Source organism: Protopterus annectens, chromosome 12.part0 (genome assembly GCF_019279795.1).
Source record: "Protopterus annectens isolate FY-2018-M chromosome 12.part0, PAN1.0, whole genome shotgun sequence".
In the NCBI taxonomy this organism is placed as follows: Eukaryota; Metazoa; Chordata; order Ceratodontiformes; family Protopteridae; genus Protopterus; species Protopterus annectens.
In genome coordinates, this window is record NC_056746.1 from 1,170,652,169 (window position 1) to 1,170,670,302 (window position 18,134).

An 18,134-nucleotide genomic window follows, 5' to 3' on the forward strand; every position below is an offset into this window, starting at 1 on the left:
CAAGTAGTTGCTTCACAGGTGGAGTTAATATCTAACCTCTTGAAAAAAGCACCAGAGGAAGCAACAGCTCTGGTGGAATGAGCCTTAACAGGAGAAGGAAGGCTTTTGCCAAGATGAACATGATTAAAATAGTTTTAGAAATCCAAGAAGAAATAGTCTGTTTGGAAACAACCACCCCTAAAGACCTAGGGTGGAAAGAAACAAAAAGCTGATCAAACTTTCTAATAGCCTTAGTCTTATCCAAGTAAAATCTGAGTAGTTTATGCACATCTTAAGGTGTGAAGAACCCTCTCACTAGAAGACTGTGGAGAAGGGAAAAAGATAGGCAATTGAATAGACTGATTCAAGGACAACTCATTCACCACCTTAGGCATAAAGGAAGGATCAATAAACAGAAACACACTGTCCTCATGAAAAATGAGAAGGGGGGGGGGGCAAGCCATAAGAGCCTAAAGCTCAGACACTTGTCTGGCAGAAGTAACGGCCAACTGAAGAACAGTCTTCTAGGAAGAATGTTGCAAGGAAGCTGAGGCAGCAGGCTCAAAGGGAGCCGGAGTCAATTTCCCCAAGACAAAATTAAAATTCCAGGGAAGGGGGGCAGGTTTCCTGGGAGGTCTAATATGAAGGATGCCTTTAAGAAACTGTTTAGCTTCAAATGTAGAAGCTAAAGGAAGAGATAAAGGTAGACAAGCAGAAATAGCTGATAAATGAGCCTTAACTGAAGAGTAGGCCAAACCAGCATTGAGCAATGCACACAAATAAGCTAGAACCAAAGAAACATTCACAGTAAGTGGATCTAGGTTTCTTGAACAACACCAAATAGAAAACCTCTTCCATTTGGATAAGTAGGATTTCCTGGCCTCCTGCAGGACTCTAAGCACATCCTCAGAAAAAAGGTGTCTATGTGGAATCAAAATCCTATTATCCACAGAGTCAGCTGAAGATTTGACAAGTGAGGATGGATGAGAGATCCGTTGTCTTGTGCGAGTAGGTCCACCCTGTGAGGTAACTTGCGGTGATGGCCCTTAGCTAAGTGGAGAAGAAGAGGGAACCAATGCTGCCTTGGGCAAAAGGGAGTAACCAACAAGATTTTTGGAGAATCCTGCTGAATCCTAGAAAGGACTTTTGGAATAAGAGGAAGGGGAGTGAAGGCATACAGAAACATCCCCTTTCATGAGAATGCGCGTGCGTCCACCTTCCATACCAGAGGACTTGGGACCCTGGCACAAAACTGTGGAAGCTGTTTCGTCATAGGGGAGGCAAACAGATCTACTTGAGGAGTACTCCACTGGTGGACAAAGTCCAGAAACACATCCCTGTGAAGCATCCATTCATGGGATTGAGTCAAGGAACTGCTCAGTGTGTCTGCCACTGAATTCTGAGCAGAAGGAATGAACACTGCGTGAAGTGTTAGCAGATATTTCACTGCATGTTCCCAAAAGTACAGTTTTGTACCTACCATAAAATGTAGATGTTCAAGTGCTAATACAGCTGCAGTAATCACAGATGGGTTCTCGGCCGTCAGGCGGTCCCTCGGTCGGCCGAATTCCAAAGTCTAGGTCCGGTGTCGGTTGTTGTCGCTTTCTTTCCTGACGTCAGTGCGACAGGGGTATATAAGACACAGCCGACGCCATGTTCTTCAGTCTTTCTTGCTCCAGATGTCAGGTGCCCCCAGAAGGAAGGCAATACATAAATTATATATATATATATATATATATATATATATATATATATATATATATATATATATATATAGCCAAGCAATGCAATATAATCAAAAATCAGTAGTTGCAAGCAAATACACCATAGAAGGATAACCCAATCAGGTTGTATGAGGAGGTGTTAGCCACTAGGCCTTTACCAAGAGGGGAAGGAGGGAGGGAAACCTGTACTGCAGCTGTATTAGCACTCGAACATCTACATTTATGGTAGGTACAAAACTGTACTATGTTCATCGTGCATACAGCTGCAGTAATCACAGATGGGTAGAATCCCAAAGCTACGCACAGGGTGGTAGGCACTAGGTGGAACTGGTATGAGCCAGAATGCCATGCAACACAGCAGTGGCAAAGCCTGCACTAGTTTTGGAATATAAAGGCAGGTGGTAGTGTTTTGTGAAGGTATGCACAGAACTCCAAGTGGCTGCCTCCAAACTGTCTTTGGTAGGAACTCCTCTGAGGAAGGCTGTAGAGGTAGCTGTGGCCCTGGTGGAATGGGATCTGATGCCTAAAGGGACAGTAGGAATAACAAAACCGTATGCAGTGGCCTATCCATTTGGAAATTGTCTGTTTGGTAACTGGCTTCCCTTGAGCTCCTACAGCATAGGACACAAAGAGTTGTTCTGATTTCCTGAAAGGCTTTGTTCTGTCCAAATAATAACATAGCTGTCTATGGATATCTAAGGAGTGTAGCAGCCTTTCCCCTTTGTTTTGAGGATTGGGGTAAAAGGTAGGTAAGTGTATGGCTTGATTTAAAGCTACCCTGGATACCACTTTAGGCATAAATGACGGATCGGTACGAAGGGAAACCCTGTCCTGATGGAAGATGAGAAAGGGCTGCACAGCCATGAGGGCTTGTAGTTCCGAAACCCTACAAGCTGAGGTAATGGCCAGAAGGAAGGCTGTTTTCCAGGACAAATATTGCAAATCTGTTGAGGCAGCTGGTTCAAAGGGAGGCAATGTTAATTTTTCTAGAATGTAATTAAGATCCCAGGCTGGAATTGGTTGTTTCCTTGGTGGTCTTATGTTCTTAGCCCCTCTGAGGAACAGTCTTAAGAGTGGGTGAGAGAATAAGGGTGGATCTGTGTTGAATTCTGCAGAAATGGCAGAGGCATGGATTTTTATGGAGGAAAAAGAAAGTCCACTGTTCAGCAGCTCAGCTAGATACTGTAATACCTGAGGCAAATTCAGTTTTCTAGGGTCCTGGCCTTTTTTCTCATTCCAAGAGCAAAACTGTTTCCATTTTGCGGAGTAAGCCTTTCTAGTAGATGGCCTTCTGGCCTCCAAAATGACATCCTGCACCTCTTTGGGGAGTAGGGTCTGTTGTGGTGTTAAGGAATTTTCCGTGCAGCGAGATTGAGTGTTTTCAGCTGACTGTGAAGAGTTTTGTAGTTGTGCTGAGTCAGCAGAAGAGGCATTAGAGGTAGAGACCAGGGAGGAGTATGTGTTAGGCTCCTCAGGAGAGGGTACCAGTGTTGTCTTGGCCAGTCTGGAGCAATCAGTATCATCTTCGGTCTGTCTGCTCTTGCTTTCAAGTGTACCTTGGGCAGAAGAGGCAGAGGTGGGAAGGCGTAAACTGTCCATGGTGCCCAACTGAATGAAAGGGCGTCCACTCTCCAGGCCTTTGGATGAAAGGTCCTTGAGCAGAACTTTTCCAATTGATTCCTGTGGGAGGCGAAGAGATCTATGTCTGGCCTCCCCCACGCTTGGATTATCTTTGTAAACACTTGAGGATGCAACTTCCATTCGTGTGGATCTGTCATATTTCTGCTTAGACTGTCTGCCAGCGTGTTTTCCAAACCTGGCAAGTACTGTGCCTGAAGTTCGATTTGCCATTCCAGAGCCAAGTTCCAAAGTGTCATGGCTAGTCTGCACAGGAGGTACGAATGTGTTCCTCCTTGTTTGTTTATGTACCACATTACTGTGGTGTTGTCTGTTCTTATCAATAATTGTCCTGGATGCAAAAGGTCCTTGAAAGCTGTAATTGCATTTATCACTGCTAGCATTTCTTTCTGATTGATGTGAAGGTGCTTTTCCTTTTGGGACCATTTGCCCTGAATGCACCTGTCTGTCATGTGCGCCCCCCCAGGCGTAGTCTGAGGCGTCTGTCGTGATGACTTGATTTGCTTGAGGCTTGCAGAATGGGAGACCTGTGTTTGTTTGACATGCTTGGGCCCACCATAGAAATTCCTTTTGCAAACATGGAATTATTGGTATTATTGTTTCCAAACTGTGGCTTTGTTGAGACCATAGGTTTTTTAGGTACCATTGAAGTTTCCTCATATGCAACTTTGCACATGGGATTAAAAGAATGCAAGATGCCATGAAACCCAGAGCCTGCAGGATTTTCCTTGCAGTAAGCCTGGTACAATTTGCTAGTATTTTGAAGTACTGAGTTACTTGCCCTTGTTTTTCTGGCGTAAGATAGGCCATCTGGGTGTTTGTGTCCAAGTTGGCACCCAGGAAAGTTATTTTCTGTGATGGTGTTTGCCTGGATTTCTCTTTGTTGACTGTGTATCCCAGGGAATTCAGTATCAGTGTTACATAAGCCAGATGCTCCAGAAGTATGTGCTTGCTGTCCGCTTGGATCAGGCAGTCGTCCAAATAAGGGTAAATTTGTATCCCTTGAAGTCTGCAGTAGACAATTACTGATGCCAGGCATTTCGTGAATACTCTGGGCGCAGTAGATAAGCCAAAGGGCAATGCAGAAAATTGATAGTGAATTGAACCTGCAAGAAATCTGAGGTATCTTCTGCAGCTTTGTCTGATTGGGACATGGAGGTATGCCTCCTTGAGGTCCAATGTTACCAGCCAAAACTCCTTGCCCAGCATGGGAAGAAGCAGCTGTAATGTGAGCATCTTGAATTTTGGTACTAGTAAGAATGTGTTTAGGATGGATAAGTCCAAAATGGGTCTCCAGTCGGTTCCTTTCCTTGGTACCAGAAATAGCCTGGAATAAAAACCTTGACCTTGTTTGTGAGTTGGTACCTAAAAATAGCTTTCATGTCTATGAGCTTTGAAATTTGTAGTTGTGCCTCTGCCCTTTGATTGTGTGGCAGGTTTGGCATGCCTCTCATTTTTGGAAGAGTGTGAAAATGAAATCTGTAGCCTCTGTTTATAACGTCCAGGATCCATTTGTCTGTTGTGACAATATGCCAATTTCTTGTAAATAATGCCAGCTTTCCTCCCAAGGGTGCTGCCAGCTGAGACTTGCTTGGCATGGAAAGGAGGAAGTCATTGGGTTTGTTTCCTGTATTGTTGTGCACTGTCTTCGCCACCTCTTGGTGCTGGGGTTTGCCATTGCCTGCCTCTATATGATCCTTGTGATTGTCCTCTGCCCCTTGAGCGCCTTTATCTACCTATTTGGGGCTTGTCCGTGGCTGGAAAGGACCAGTTTTTTGAAGGCCAATTTCTGCTAAAACGTGGTGGTTGAACCTGTAGAAAAGCTTTGACAGTTTGCATAGATTTGGCTTTTTCTTCCATTTTCCGTAGTATCTCCTCAGCATTAGTACCAAATAGCACATCCTTTTGTAAAGGAGCATCTAGTAGTTTAGCTTTCACATGATCAGGCAAGATTTGTTCCCTAAGCCAGGCATGTCTACGAATGACTGTTCCTGTAACAGCAGCTCTACTTGAGGCCTCTAGGGCATCATAGCCACATTGTAAGGTGTGTTTACCCACTTGTTCTGCACTATGCATCATATCCTGCAACTCCTTCAAATCTGGTTGTTCAGGTTGAGACATTTTATTTCTTAATTGTGATAACAGAAACTGCTGATATTTAAGCATATGAAACTGACAATTTAAGGCCCTCATGGCTAGGGTGGCCGAGGTATGTACCTTTTTTCCCCACCTTTCTAAGGATCTTGACTCTCTTTCGGAAGGTAGTGGATTCTTAGCAGTAGAGGCCTTCATTCCCTTGGGACCTGGTGAAATGGTTTCAGGGTCAGCATTATGGCTTTTGTAAAGAAAATGGTGTGAGTTAGGAACTCTGTAGTACCTATCAGGCTTGACTGGGGCAGGAGGCAGGGAATCTGGATTAAGGCAAGCCTCCGCATAAACATCATCAAGTATATCCAAGACAGGAGGTATCGCCAGAGGTCTGTGTTGAGGTAACAAAAGAAATTCCCTAAGTCTTTTCTTGGAATCAGAAAAGTCTTGGCCTTCCCAATGGAAGTGTTCCCTCAAGGTGTGCAATGTTTCCCCAAAAGAAAAATCCTCTGGAGGAGATACAGAAGGAATGGACTGCTCTGCATCAGAGTCTTCAAAAGGAGAGTAAGAATGTTCCTCTACATCAGAATGTTCTGAAAAAATGGAGCCCTGATCAGAAGAGGGAGAATCTTCCTCCACTCTGGGTCTCTTGTCTGGAGGGGGTTGGGAATCCCTGATAAGAGTAATTAAATCCTCAGCCATTTTAAGCATCTGCTTTTTAGGTATGGGGCCTGGGGATGGGCCCTGTGCAACAGGCCTCTTGGGATGCCTGGCTGATTTGGACTTAGAAAAGGCCTTAATGGAAAAGGAAGATGAGGGTCTAAAGACACCATGGGTGGAAGTGGACCTGTCCACATTAGGAGGCTCAACGTTCACACTGGCTTCGGTGGTTGTAGTCTGGGTATGGGCCGAGGTACCTGCGGTCTCGGTTACGGAAGACACCGCCAAAGAAGTGTCGTCGGTAGTCAGGGACTGCATAGGCATCTCGCTGAGAACCGGACCACGTGTAGCCGGTTTTGGCGTGGTGTCGGTGGAGACCACGGACCTCGTGTGTCGATCCTTGTCCTTGCGTTTTTTGGACAAAACGGTAGCCGGAGTCTCCGACGACATTTTATAATCAAAGGCTTTACCAAAAAGGTGTTGGGCGAATTTCGCCCGACGCTTAATAGTGCGTTTATTGAAAGTAGCGCAAAAGCGACAGCCCGAGACGTCGTGGTCTGGGCCTAAACAAGGTATGCAGAGGGAATGGAAATCCTTATGCGGTATTTGCTTCCCACAAGAAATACAATTATTAACTTTTTCTGACATCGGTCTGAGGCAAGAAAAGTTTCCCCAACGGGGTACTTAGCTTTAAAGAAGACTTCGGTTTCCAATTTTTCGTAAATTCAGGAGCTGGCCGACCGGCACTTGCGAACTGCTTCTGCTTCGGGCACCGCGCTGCAAAAAAGACTGAAGAATATGGCGTCGGCTGCGTCTTAAATACCCCTGTCACACTGACGTCAGGAAAGAAAGCGACAACAACCGACGCCGGACCTAGACTTTGGAAATCGGCCGACCGAGGGACCGCCTGACGGCAGAGAACCCATCTGTGATTACTGCAGCTGTATGCACGATGAACATCCAAGGAGTGTCAACAAGCAAAGGAAGTAGGACTTTGCCCCCTCTCCACATACTTGTTCACATATAAAAGGCCTGCGGTGTTACCTGTGAACACCATGAGAGATCTTGGGGAGGAGAAGATGAAAGATTTGCAGAGCCATCAGCAATGCCCTCATGTCTCTGATGTTGACTGGTTCCTTCTGTTGAAGAAATGACCAAACACCCTGAACCTTGAGAGAGCCAAGAGCTGCACCCCATCTCACATCCGAGCCATCTGTGAACAACTCCTGCACTGGGAGAGGTGGATGAATAGGAAGGTCTGAATTTAGGGGAAGTTGCTGAATCCACCACTGTAATTCCTTCTTTAGGAAGGTTAGAAGAGGAACTAGAAAATCTAGAGGGTGTGCATGCTGTTGCCACACTGACTTTAGGAACCACTGGAGCTTCCTCATGTGAAGTTTGGCTACAGGAAACATGGGAATGGTGGATGCCATAAACCCCAGAACTCTCAAATACTCCCTGGCTGTAACTGAGTGAAACAGAAGATGATTCTGAAAACAAACAATGAATATCTGAACCTTTCGAAGAGGCAGGGATGCCAGCATATACAATTGTCTGTATCCAGCACCCCAGGAACACCTGGTCCTGAGGGGGAAGTCAGAGGAGACTTTTTGAAATTTACAGTAAACCCCAGGATTTGCAGAAGAGAAATGGCAAAGTGGAGATTTTGCAACAAAAGCTCTGGTGAGGATGCCTGGAACAGGAGGTCATCCAGACAGGGGAATCCCCTGAAGTCTGCAAAAAGTAATCACAGGTGCTAGGTATTTGGTGAATACCCCTGGAGCAGTAGAAAGGTCAAAGGGCAAAGCACCGTACTAAAATTGCAAGGAAGCAACAGAGACATGTAAAACCTTCCTGAAAAGGGGATGAATAGGAATGTGGAGGAAAACGTCCTTAATATCCAGAGAAACAAGGAAGGCCTGAGGTAGAAGGACAGGAAAGAAATTTTGAAGTGAAAGAATATAAAAAGTGGGCACAGTCAGGAAGAGGTTTAGGTGAGAGAGGTCCAGAATGGGTCTCCAAATGCCTTCTTTTTTTGAAACCAAAAACATTCTGGAATAAAATCCTTTCCCTCTCTAGCCATCAGGGACTTCTTGAATTGTGCCTTGAGCCTGAAGTTCCTGAATAACCTCTAGAAGAGATGCAACTGGTCTCCATGAGGATGAGGAATGCCCATGAAGGAAGGGAGAGATCTCCAAACCATGAAGTAGCCTAGTGAATGATGGAAAGGACCCAAGAGTCTTGGCTAATGTGTGACCAGAGAGGAAAAGATGAAGAGGAATGTTGACAGGGAAGAGAGTGGTAGTCAAACAGGCCCCATTTTGTCAGGAATGGGCTGCTTCTGAACAGGAGTACTCAGAGTTGGCTTACCTGGAGGAATTCCTACCTCCTTCTCTTACTTTTCTGCTGTGGTCGAGACTGCCTACAAACAATGATTGACTTGGAAGGATAATTCCTTTCAAACTTAGAACAGGAGAATAAAAGTATGTTCCAGATCTGCAACTCTTTACCTTTTTCCTGTGGGGACTTGAACAATCTGCAGCAGCAGTACCAAACAAGCATGTGTTATCCAGAGGGGCATCCATTAGCTTAGCCTTAATGTTATTAGAGAAAGGTTGAAGTCATAGTCAGGAATATCTCCTCAGCACAGAACCAAAAGCTGCAGCTCTGGGAGATGCATCTACTGCATCATAACTGCACTTAATGGAGTGTCTAGCTACCTGAGAGGCAGCCTTTAACAGAGAAGATGTACAAGTCTTAACCTCAGAATCAGGAAGGTCAGCTAAAAGTTGGCAAGTCTGAGAAAGCAGGGCCAAGACATACTTGGTCATGTGAGACTGATAATTAATGGCTCTGAAGGTAAGGGTGGCAGAAATGTATACCCTATTGCCCAGCCTTTCCATAGTCCTACTGTCCTTATCAGACAGAAGAAGCTTAGTTGGCAGCAGTCTGGAAAGGTTAGCAAAAGCCACAGAAACTACAGAGGGATCAGCAGGAGGACATTTGTATACATGTTTGCAGTCCTATGGCAACTTACATAAATGGTCAGGTTTCTTAGGGGCAGGGGGTTGGGAATCTGGAGCCTGTGAAGCGGAGAAAAAGATATCCAAAAAGGCAAACAAAACAGGAGGTACAGCAGAGGGTTTAGGAAAATCCATCTGAAGGAGCTCATTAGTATCTCTTGTGCCTATCGCACACCCGACAGCAAACCCATTTGAAATACTCAATCATCCTTACAATGGTATCTCCAAAAGAGATCTCTTCAACAGGAGAGTCTGGACTGGTGGTTTCCTCCTTCTCAGAGCCATAGTCTATAGGAGAAGAAATCTGTGTGGAGTAGGCCAGGAGTCCTCATTAGAATCTACCTCTTAATCCAAGGAATCCCGATCTCTAACTCTTTTGGAAGAGGAGGATGACCAAGGAGGAGCTGGAAAGTACAGTTGTGTACACTTACCATAAATGTAGATGTTCAAGTGTATTCACTGTTGCAGTCATCACACTTGGGTTATCTGCTTGCAGGCAGCCCTCAGTCGGCCCGAATACCAGACTTGGTATTTCTGCGTCGGTTGCTGTCGCTCCAGGACTGACGTCATGTCGTCAGGGGTATAAAAACAGGCAGCCAACGCCATTACATCAGTTTTTCTTGCATCAAATGTCAGGAGCCCCCCAAATAAGGAACTAAGTTATAGTGGGGAAAAACACCAGCAGTAAAAAGTAAATAACAATAGCCCTGTAAGAGGTGAATTATAGAAAAAGAGGGGAGAGAGAGAGAGACAAGGGGGCTGGAGGGTGGGAAACCAGGACTAAAACAGTGAATACACTTGAACATCTACATTTATGGAAATTGTACAAAACTGTACTATGTTCTTCATGTTTCACTGTTGCAGTCATCACACTGGGGTTGATTCCAAAAGCTGAAGAAAGAGTGGAGGCAGTCAAGAAGAACTGGGGCTGGCTAGTATACCCTGCAGGATTGCTGTTGCAAAACCTGCCCTCTATTTGGAAAACATAGGCAGGTGGCAAGGCATGGTGAAGGTGTGTAAGGTGAGTATAGAACTCCAGGTAGCAGCTTCCAGAATGTCCCTGGTAGGGACTCCCCTGAGGAATGCTGTAGTGGTAAAAGCTGCTCTAATGGAATGTGTTCTGACCCCCTGAGGGGTTGGTTTTCCATGGTGCTTGTAGCAGAAATGGATACAGTGTGCTATCCATTTGGAAACCGTTTGCTTTGAAATGGCCTTGCCCTCTGCACCTGGTGCAAAACTGACTAGCAACTGGTCAGATTTCCTGAAGGGCTTAGTCCTATCAAGGTAGAATCTGAGCTGTCTGTGCACGTCCAAGGAGTGCAGGATACCTTCCCCTTTATTTTGTGGATTAGGGAAAAAGGTTGGTAAATGGATAGATTGGTTGAAAGTCACATTGGACAACACTTTAGGCATAAAGGAAGGGTTAGTCCTGAGGGAGACCCTGTCAGCATAAAAAATAATGAAGGGTTCCACAGCCATAAATGCTTGTAGCTCAGACTCTCTTCTAGCTGAAGTGATGGCTAGAAGCAAGGCTGTTTTCCAAGAGAGGAATTTTAACTCTGCTGATGCTGCAGGCTCAAAGGGGGGGGGGGGGTAACGTGAGCTTTTCCAGTACAAAGTTAAGGTCCCAAGCAGGGGTGGGTGCTCTCCTTGGTGGTCTTAAGTTGTCTGCCCCTCTCAGGAACTGTTTGATGAGAGGGTGAGAGAAAAGAGGTGGTGGTGGTTCAGTGCTGTAATGAGCCGAGATGGCAGAGGCATGGATCTTAATGGAGGAGAAGGAGAGGCCTCTGTGGAGTAAATCTGCTAGGTAATCCAGGATTAGAGTTAAGGAGGGCAGTGCTGTGTCCTCTCCTTTAGATTGAATTCAGGAACAATACCTTTTCCACTTATCAGCATAAGATTTCCTTGTACTGGGTCTTCTGGCTTCAAGAATGACGTCCAGCACCTGCTTGCTTAGGTTGGTCACTGGGGGAGAATTCAAGGAATAAGCCAGGCTGCAAGATTCTGGGTTTGCAGTTGTGGATGCAAGATCAGTCCCCCCTGCTGAGTGAGAAGGGTTGGGATCTGGGGTAGGTGCCAGGGTGGCACCGGTGACAGGCTGCACAGTAGTGGGTACCAGTGCTGGCATGGCCAGTCCAGGGCAATCAGGATTGCCCTTGGTCTGTCCTGTCTTAAGTAATATTCTTCAGAGAAGAGGCAGAGGGGAAAATGCATAAATTGAGAGGTTTTCCCATTGGAAGGATAGGGCATCCACTTTCCAGGCCCTGCTGTGAGGTGTCCTGGTGCAGAATTTGCTGAGCTGGTGATTGCAGGGGGAGGCAAAGAGGTCCACCTCTGGTGTCCCTCATTTCTGGATTAGAAGGCTGAAAGTGCTGGGTTCTAATTGCCACTCATGTGGGTCTAGGAGATTTCTGCTTAAGTCATCTGCCAGAGAGTTTTGTTTGCCTGGCAGGAATTGTGTTTGCTGATGAATATGCAAGTCCAAAGCTGTGCTCCACAGGGACATGGCTAGCCTGCAGAGTGGGTAAGAGTGGGTTCCCTCCCCCCCGCTTGTTGATGTACCACATAACTGTGGTGTTTGCTCTTATTAGCAGGGGTACTGGTGAGAGTAGGGATCTGAAAGCTGTCAGAGTGTGCTGAACAGCTAGCATCTCTTTCTGGTTGATGTGCAGATGAATTTGACTTGGGCTCCAGTAGCCGTGAATGCACTTGTCATCCAGGTGTGCCCCCCAGGCATAGACTGATGTGTCTGTGATTAGGGTCTGGGTGGTGTAGGGTTGAATAAAGGGAAGTCCCTTGTTGTGGTTGCATGCTGCTGCCCACCAAAGAAACTCCGTCCTTAGACTAGGTATGATAGGTATGACGGTTTCCAGGTCCTGAGAAGGTTGGCACCAAAAGACTTTTTAAGTACCACTGAAGTTTCCTCATATGCAGTCTGGCATATGGAATTAGTAGAATGCAGGAGGCCATGAATCCTAGGGCCTGCAGGATTTTCTTTGCGGATAGCTGGGTTCTGGTGGCCATTTGAGATAAGTAGCCTGTCAGATAGGCTTGTTTTTCTAGAGTAAAGAATGCCATCTGGGATGCTGTGCCCAAGCTTGCTCCGAGGAATACAATCTTTTGACTTCATTCTTGTGAAGGTTGATATGATTAGTGAAGGACAGAAGGGCGGTGGTAGTGCTGTCATGTGGACGGAAACAGTGTTGTGTGGTAGAGAGGAGATTGTGTGCGTTAAGAAATGTCATCACCTGCAAGTGGATGCATTTCTCAAGAATTTTAGATAGGGGGCACAGGATGGCAATAGGCTGGTAGTTGCAGAAGTCGTAGGAGTTACCTCCTTTATGGAGAGGAATGATGTGAGATACTTTCCAGAGTTTGGGTATGTAGAATTATTGTATGGAGCGGTTGATTAGGATGGAGACAGGATATGATAGGGAGTCACTAGCCACTTTTAGGTATGATATCAGCTGCCAGTGTGGTCGGTTTGAGTTTTAGGAGGAGTTTTCTGATAGCTGAGGTGGGCACAGGTGAGGTTGGGTTGCGATTGAGGTAGGCTATTTTTGGTTATTTGACTGGACAGGGCTAAGATGGGCTTAGTAAAATGGTTATTAAAATGAGAAGCTATGTCTAGGGTATTGTCTGTAGAGTTGGGTGCTAGAGTAGTGGTTTTGCCTGGCTTTAGTAGGGAGTTAATGGCATGCCAGAATTTTTGGGTATTCTTTGAATATTTGCTTTGGGCACTAAGAAAATAGATTTGTTTGTTTATTTTGGATTCAGCCTTGGCCTTTTTTCTAAGCTGTTGATAGTACTGCCTGGAGCTAGGGCTATTGTCAGTTTTCCAGATTTTCCAGGCTTTATCTCTGGCTTTTAGCAAGGCTCTAGTGTCCTTACTTAGCCAGGGTGCATAGTTGGCCTTAAGACTGCTAAGAATGTTAGAGAAGGTAGTACTGAAGTATTCTACTACGTGGTCTAGCCCTAGTGTCCATAGTGGTTCCCAGTTGCAGTGGCTTATGACTGTATTTAGGTATTGTGGGGTAAGGTTACGGTCATCTCGTACTATTTTGTATACAACTGGTTTGGGGTGATTACAGTATTTGCAGAGTAGGAAGGTGGGGAGATGATCACTTAGATCATCTGGGAGACAGCCTACAGTATAATTTTGCTTGGGATAGTTGGTTAGTGTCCAGTCCAATATAGATTCTTTTTTTTTTTGTCAATTCTAGTTGGTTCTTCAATTAGTTGAGAGAACCCATATAAGCTGATATGTGTAGAGGGGCTGCTGGAGTTACAAGCTGTCCAGTCGATGTTAAGGTCACCTAGTAGGACTGTGTCCTGTGACAGGTTGTCCTTTGTCCAGTGTAGGATGTCTTCTATTATGAGTGAGTTATTGCCTGGAGGTATGCACAGCAGCATATTATAATGATCTTGGCGTTTCTTAAGGAAAGGACAGAAAATAGGACTTCAGCATTTTGAAATGTGGGTGGTGTGGTGTGCAGGAGTTGGAGGTTAAGGGTGTTTTTAAAGAGAATGGCTACTCCTCCTCCTTTCCTGCTTGTTATATCAAATCTAAGTGTATTACACCCTGGGGGGAGAAAGTCGTCATCTTAGATGCTTCTAGGGCATCAAAGCCGCATTGCAAAGTATGCTTGCAGAATGTATAAGCTCTTGTAATTTTTTATTTTCTACACAGTCTGTAAAGGCAGATCATTTTTGCTTAATAAGTTCCATAATCTGTGCTGGTATTTCAGCATGTGAAACTGGCCATTCAATGCCTTAATGGCGAGAGTTGCACAGGTATATACTTTGTTAACCCCATCTGTCTAAGGCACGGGAATCCCTGTCCGAAGGGGTGGGATTCTTAGCTGCAGTTGCTCTTATACCTTTAGGCCCCAGGGAAATGACCTCTGGGTCAGCAGTAGGATTTTTGAAAGGAAATTTGTGAGAGTCAGGGACTCTGTAGTACCTGTCTGGTTTCCTTGGAGCAGGGGGTAAAGTATCAGGAGTTGGACTGGATTCCATAAGGACATCATCCACAGCATCCAGAACTGGAGGGATTGCTAAAGGTCTATGTTGTGGCAAATCTAAAAATTCTCAGTCTCTTTTTGGACTGAGGATAGTCTTGGCATTCCCAGTGGAAATGCTCTCTTAAAGTATGTAGGGTTTCACCAAAAGAAAAATCCACCAGAGGGGAAGCAGAGGGAATGGATTCCTCTGCATCTGAATCCTCATAAGCAGATAAAGGCATGTCTTCATATTCAGAAACCTCAGAGTCGTCGGACTCTTGGTCTGTTAAAGCTGCTGGGGACAGATCTCTTTTTCTCTTAGCGGGGGAATGCTGGCTTCCCTAATCAGCATAATCAGGACTTCTGCCATTTTAAGCATTTGATGTTGTGGCAAGAAAGCAGGTGCTTGAGTTTGGATCGTCGTTTTTTTTAGGCGTAGCTTGTACTCTTGGCCTTAGAAACTCGGTAGTTTTAGAAAGAACTGAAGACGCAAAAGAAGTGGAAAGGACCAATTCTTAGAGGGCCAATGCCTGCTAAATCTAAGAAGCTGTACTTGCAGGAAATCGTTAACAGTTTGCATAGATTTAGCTTTTTCCTCCATCTTTTTAAGGACTTCTGCTTTGTTGCCAAACAGGCAGTCTTGGTTTAAGGGAGCATCCAGTAATTTAGCTTTAACATGATCTGGCAAATTTTGCTCCTTAAGCCAAGCATGCCTTCTAAGTACAGAGCCAGTGACAGCAGCCCTGCAAGATGCCTCTAAAGAGTCAAAACCACATTGCAAAGTATGTTTACCAACTAGTTCAGCAGAAAGCATTAAATCCTGTAATTCTTTATTTTCAGCAAAGTCAGGAATCAACATAATTTTCTGTTTAAGTAGTCCCATAATATGCTGCTGATACTTTAACATATGAAACTGGCAGTTTAAGGCCCTAATGGCCAAAGTAGCAGAAGTGCATACCTTCTTACCTCATCTGTCCAAGGCCGTGGAATCTGTATAAGAGGGGGTAGGGTTTTTGGCAGTAGTAACCTTATTGCCGTTAGGTCCTTGGGAAATGGTCTCTGGGTCCGCAGTAGGATTCTTGATAAGGAACTTGTGAGGGTCAGGTACTCTGTCATACCTGTCAGGCTTCCTAGGAGCTGGAGGTAAAGTGCCTGGGGCCAGGCTAGATTCCAAGAAGGCATCATTTACAATGTCCAGGACAGGAGGGACAGCTAAAGGCCTGTGTTGAGGCAGGAGTAAGAATTCCCCAAGCCTCTTTTTGGAGTCAGGGTAACCCTGGCTTTCCCAACGGAAATGCTCCCTAAGTGTGCAAGGTTTCACCAAAAGAAAAATCTGGAGGGGAAGAAGAGGGAATGGAATGCTCTGCATCAAAATCCTCATAGGTAGATAAGGGCAAATCCTGGTAATCAGAAGAAACAGAAATTTCAGAATCCTGATCAGAAGAATCAGAAGGAAAATCAGTTCTAGGTCTCTCAGGGGATGAAGGCTGGCTTCCCCTAATTAAAGTAATAAGGTCTTCAAACATTCTTATAATTTGTTTTTTTAGGCATATGGGCTTGACCATGCGGATTGGACGTTGGTTTTCTAGGCGTGGGTCGAGTTTTAGGCCTTGAAGAAAAAGATGGAGTCGGTTTGAAATGCAAGTCAGTAGAGGCCTGAATACATCCTCAGAAGCCGGTGCCTGCACAGCGGCTCTGGACCCATCCAAGGTAGAGACATCTGCAGGTTCCATAGTCAAAGAAGCATCTCGTGGCATACCGGACTCAAAATGGGTCTCAGCAGAGGCCTGCAAATCTGAAGTAGCTGATATCAGGGGCTGCAAAAGCACCTTAACGAGTACCGGCGAACTGGCGACTAGCTTAACGGAAGCATCGTCGGCAGCTTTGGACCTATGCGGTCCTGTCTCTGTCTTTATCTTTATGTTTTTTCAGAATGTCAGTAGTCGGATGGCTTACTGAAGCCATTTCTGGATAGTTAAACAGAGTACCAAAATAATATGCTGCAAAAAGAAACCGACGACAAATAGTCCGGGGCTTGAATAAGGCACAATACCGACAGCGAGGGACGTTGTGGTCTGGGCCTAAGCAAGGAATGCAGTACGAATTAAAATCTTTGAGGCATTTGCTTTCCACGGGTAATGTAACTGTTAACTTTTACTGACATCAGTTAAGAGCAAGAAAAAGGATCCCCAACGAGGTACTTAGCTTTAGGAGTCTTCAGGATTATTCAACGCGAAAATTCAAAATTCAGGTAGCGGCCTACCGGCACTTGCGAATTGCTTCAGCTTCGGGCTCCTCCACGGCAAGAAAGACTAATGTAATGGCACTGGCTGCATGTTTTTATACCCCTGACGACCTGATGTCAGCAAAGAAGCGACAGCACCCGCCGCAGAAATACAAAGTATCTGGTATTCGGGCAGACTGAGGGCTACCTGCAGGCAGATAACCCAAGTGTGATGACTGCAACAGTGAAACATGAAGAACATCAGAGGATGGTGTGGGCTTACTCTTCTTAACATGTGGGTTGTGGTACCATCCTTGGACAGGGGTCATCAGCCAAGCCAGAAGGGATGGGCCCAAAGCTCTGGAAGTCATACTGGACATTACACCATACCTGTTGGCTGAGATCTCAAAGATTACTACTGCAACTGTGACCCATACAAACAATGCATAATATTAATAACATATTGTTACCAAGCGTAAAAGAAATGATGCTAACAAATTTTACTAATCTAATATTGTCACTTAATGGTAAGGAAGTCGCACACAGAAGCACAGGAATACTTGTTGAAAACAACAAATGAGTAACATAAAAACAGAAACCAGAACAAGCTACCGTACTTGTACAATTCAATTACTACATATAGGACTTTTTGGATACTTAACACTTTAATGCCCAGCAGATGACAAACTCTGATGCTGAGCATGTGGTTAGTGACAGTCAACACATACCAATAATGGTCCCGTGTCAGGGTCTCTGGGTGAATAGTTACGAGGATAATCATCGTCTTCCTCCTCTTGAATTTGCTGGAAAGTACGTTTTATTGTTTTCTTCTCTTCCTTTACTGCAATAAAACAAAGGACATCATTCAATTTATTTAAAAATAATTATAATTAGAATAGCTATTTTTCAGTTAGGCAGAACAGTTTTGTGTGAGGTACTCACCATAACAGATCGCTGAATTAAATTTATCGTCAGTAATTTGAATGGGTTACATAGCTCAATTTGGGAGCAGTCTCTAGCTCTACTTTTTTCGTGAACAGTTATGAGGGACTGACAGGCTGCTTGCATAATCCATGCATAAACCAGCTATAAGAACTACAATGTCAGTTTCATAAGCGTAGCTCTAGAGTCTAAATAACAAAGAATGTCAGGAATGGGCGCATGAAGCCCTCCACATCATTTAAAAAAATATTTTTTCTCATTAGCACGTTATTTAAAAAATAACAAAACAAATGCATCCTCTTATGGTTAACAACTATTTTTGATACCTCCAGAGCACAAAAACTTTTAGGATAATGACTTTAGCAATAAAAGTATAAAGGGCTGTTTCCAAACATAGGCAGCTTATGCCAAGAAAAATAGCCAGAGACTCTATATAGTTCTAGTAGATCACTGCTGCAGTAGCCCAAGCAATATAGGTTATATCTTTGCCTAGGATATGACCACCAGCCATCTTGCAAAGCTTTAGGGCAATTTCCACATGCCAGAGTAGTCACTGACTCGAGCAGAGCCATAAAAGAGGCAGTTTGGGAGTGAAAACTTAAGAGCTTTTTTTGCCAAAATAGAGAGAATACAGCCTTAAGAAAAATGCTAGTAACAAACAAGTTATATTAAAAAAACAAACAAAAACAACGTAACTACATACACAAATGTCAGGAATAGAACAAGCAAATGAAAAAAGAAAAGCAACTATATAAAAGTGTGTTAATTTTAAAAAACAATATTTTATATATTTATAAAAAAAAAACCAAAAAAAAAAAATTTTAATATTTTTTAAAAATAAAATTAAAAAAAA

General features: G+C 44.5%; 1 protein-coding gene across 5 annotated transcripts in view; it reads right to left on the reverse strand.

The window, feature by feature from the left end:
• RPRD1B (regulation of nuclear pre-mRNA domain containing 1B) overlaps positions 1–18,134 on the reverse strand; it is an 866,932-nt gene that overhangs the window by 502,265 nt on the left and 346,533 nt on the right. For all 5 annotated transcript variants that reach the window (XM_044090202.1, XM_044090200.1, XM_044090199.1 and 2 more), the window contains one exon: positions 17,068–17,180. In XM_044090202.1, coding sequence (XP_043946137.1) covers positions 17,068–17,180 — 113 coding nt within the window. The remainder of the gene's footprint in view (positions 1–17,067; positions 17,181–18,134) is intronic.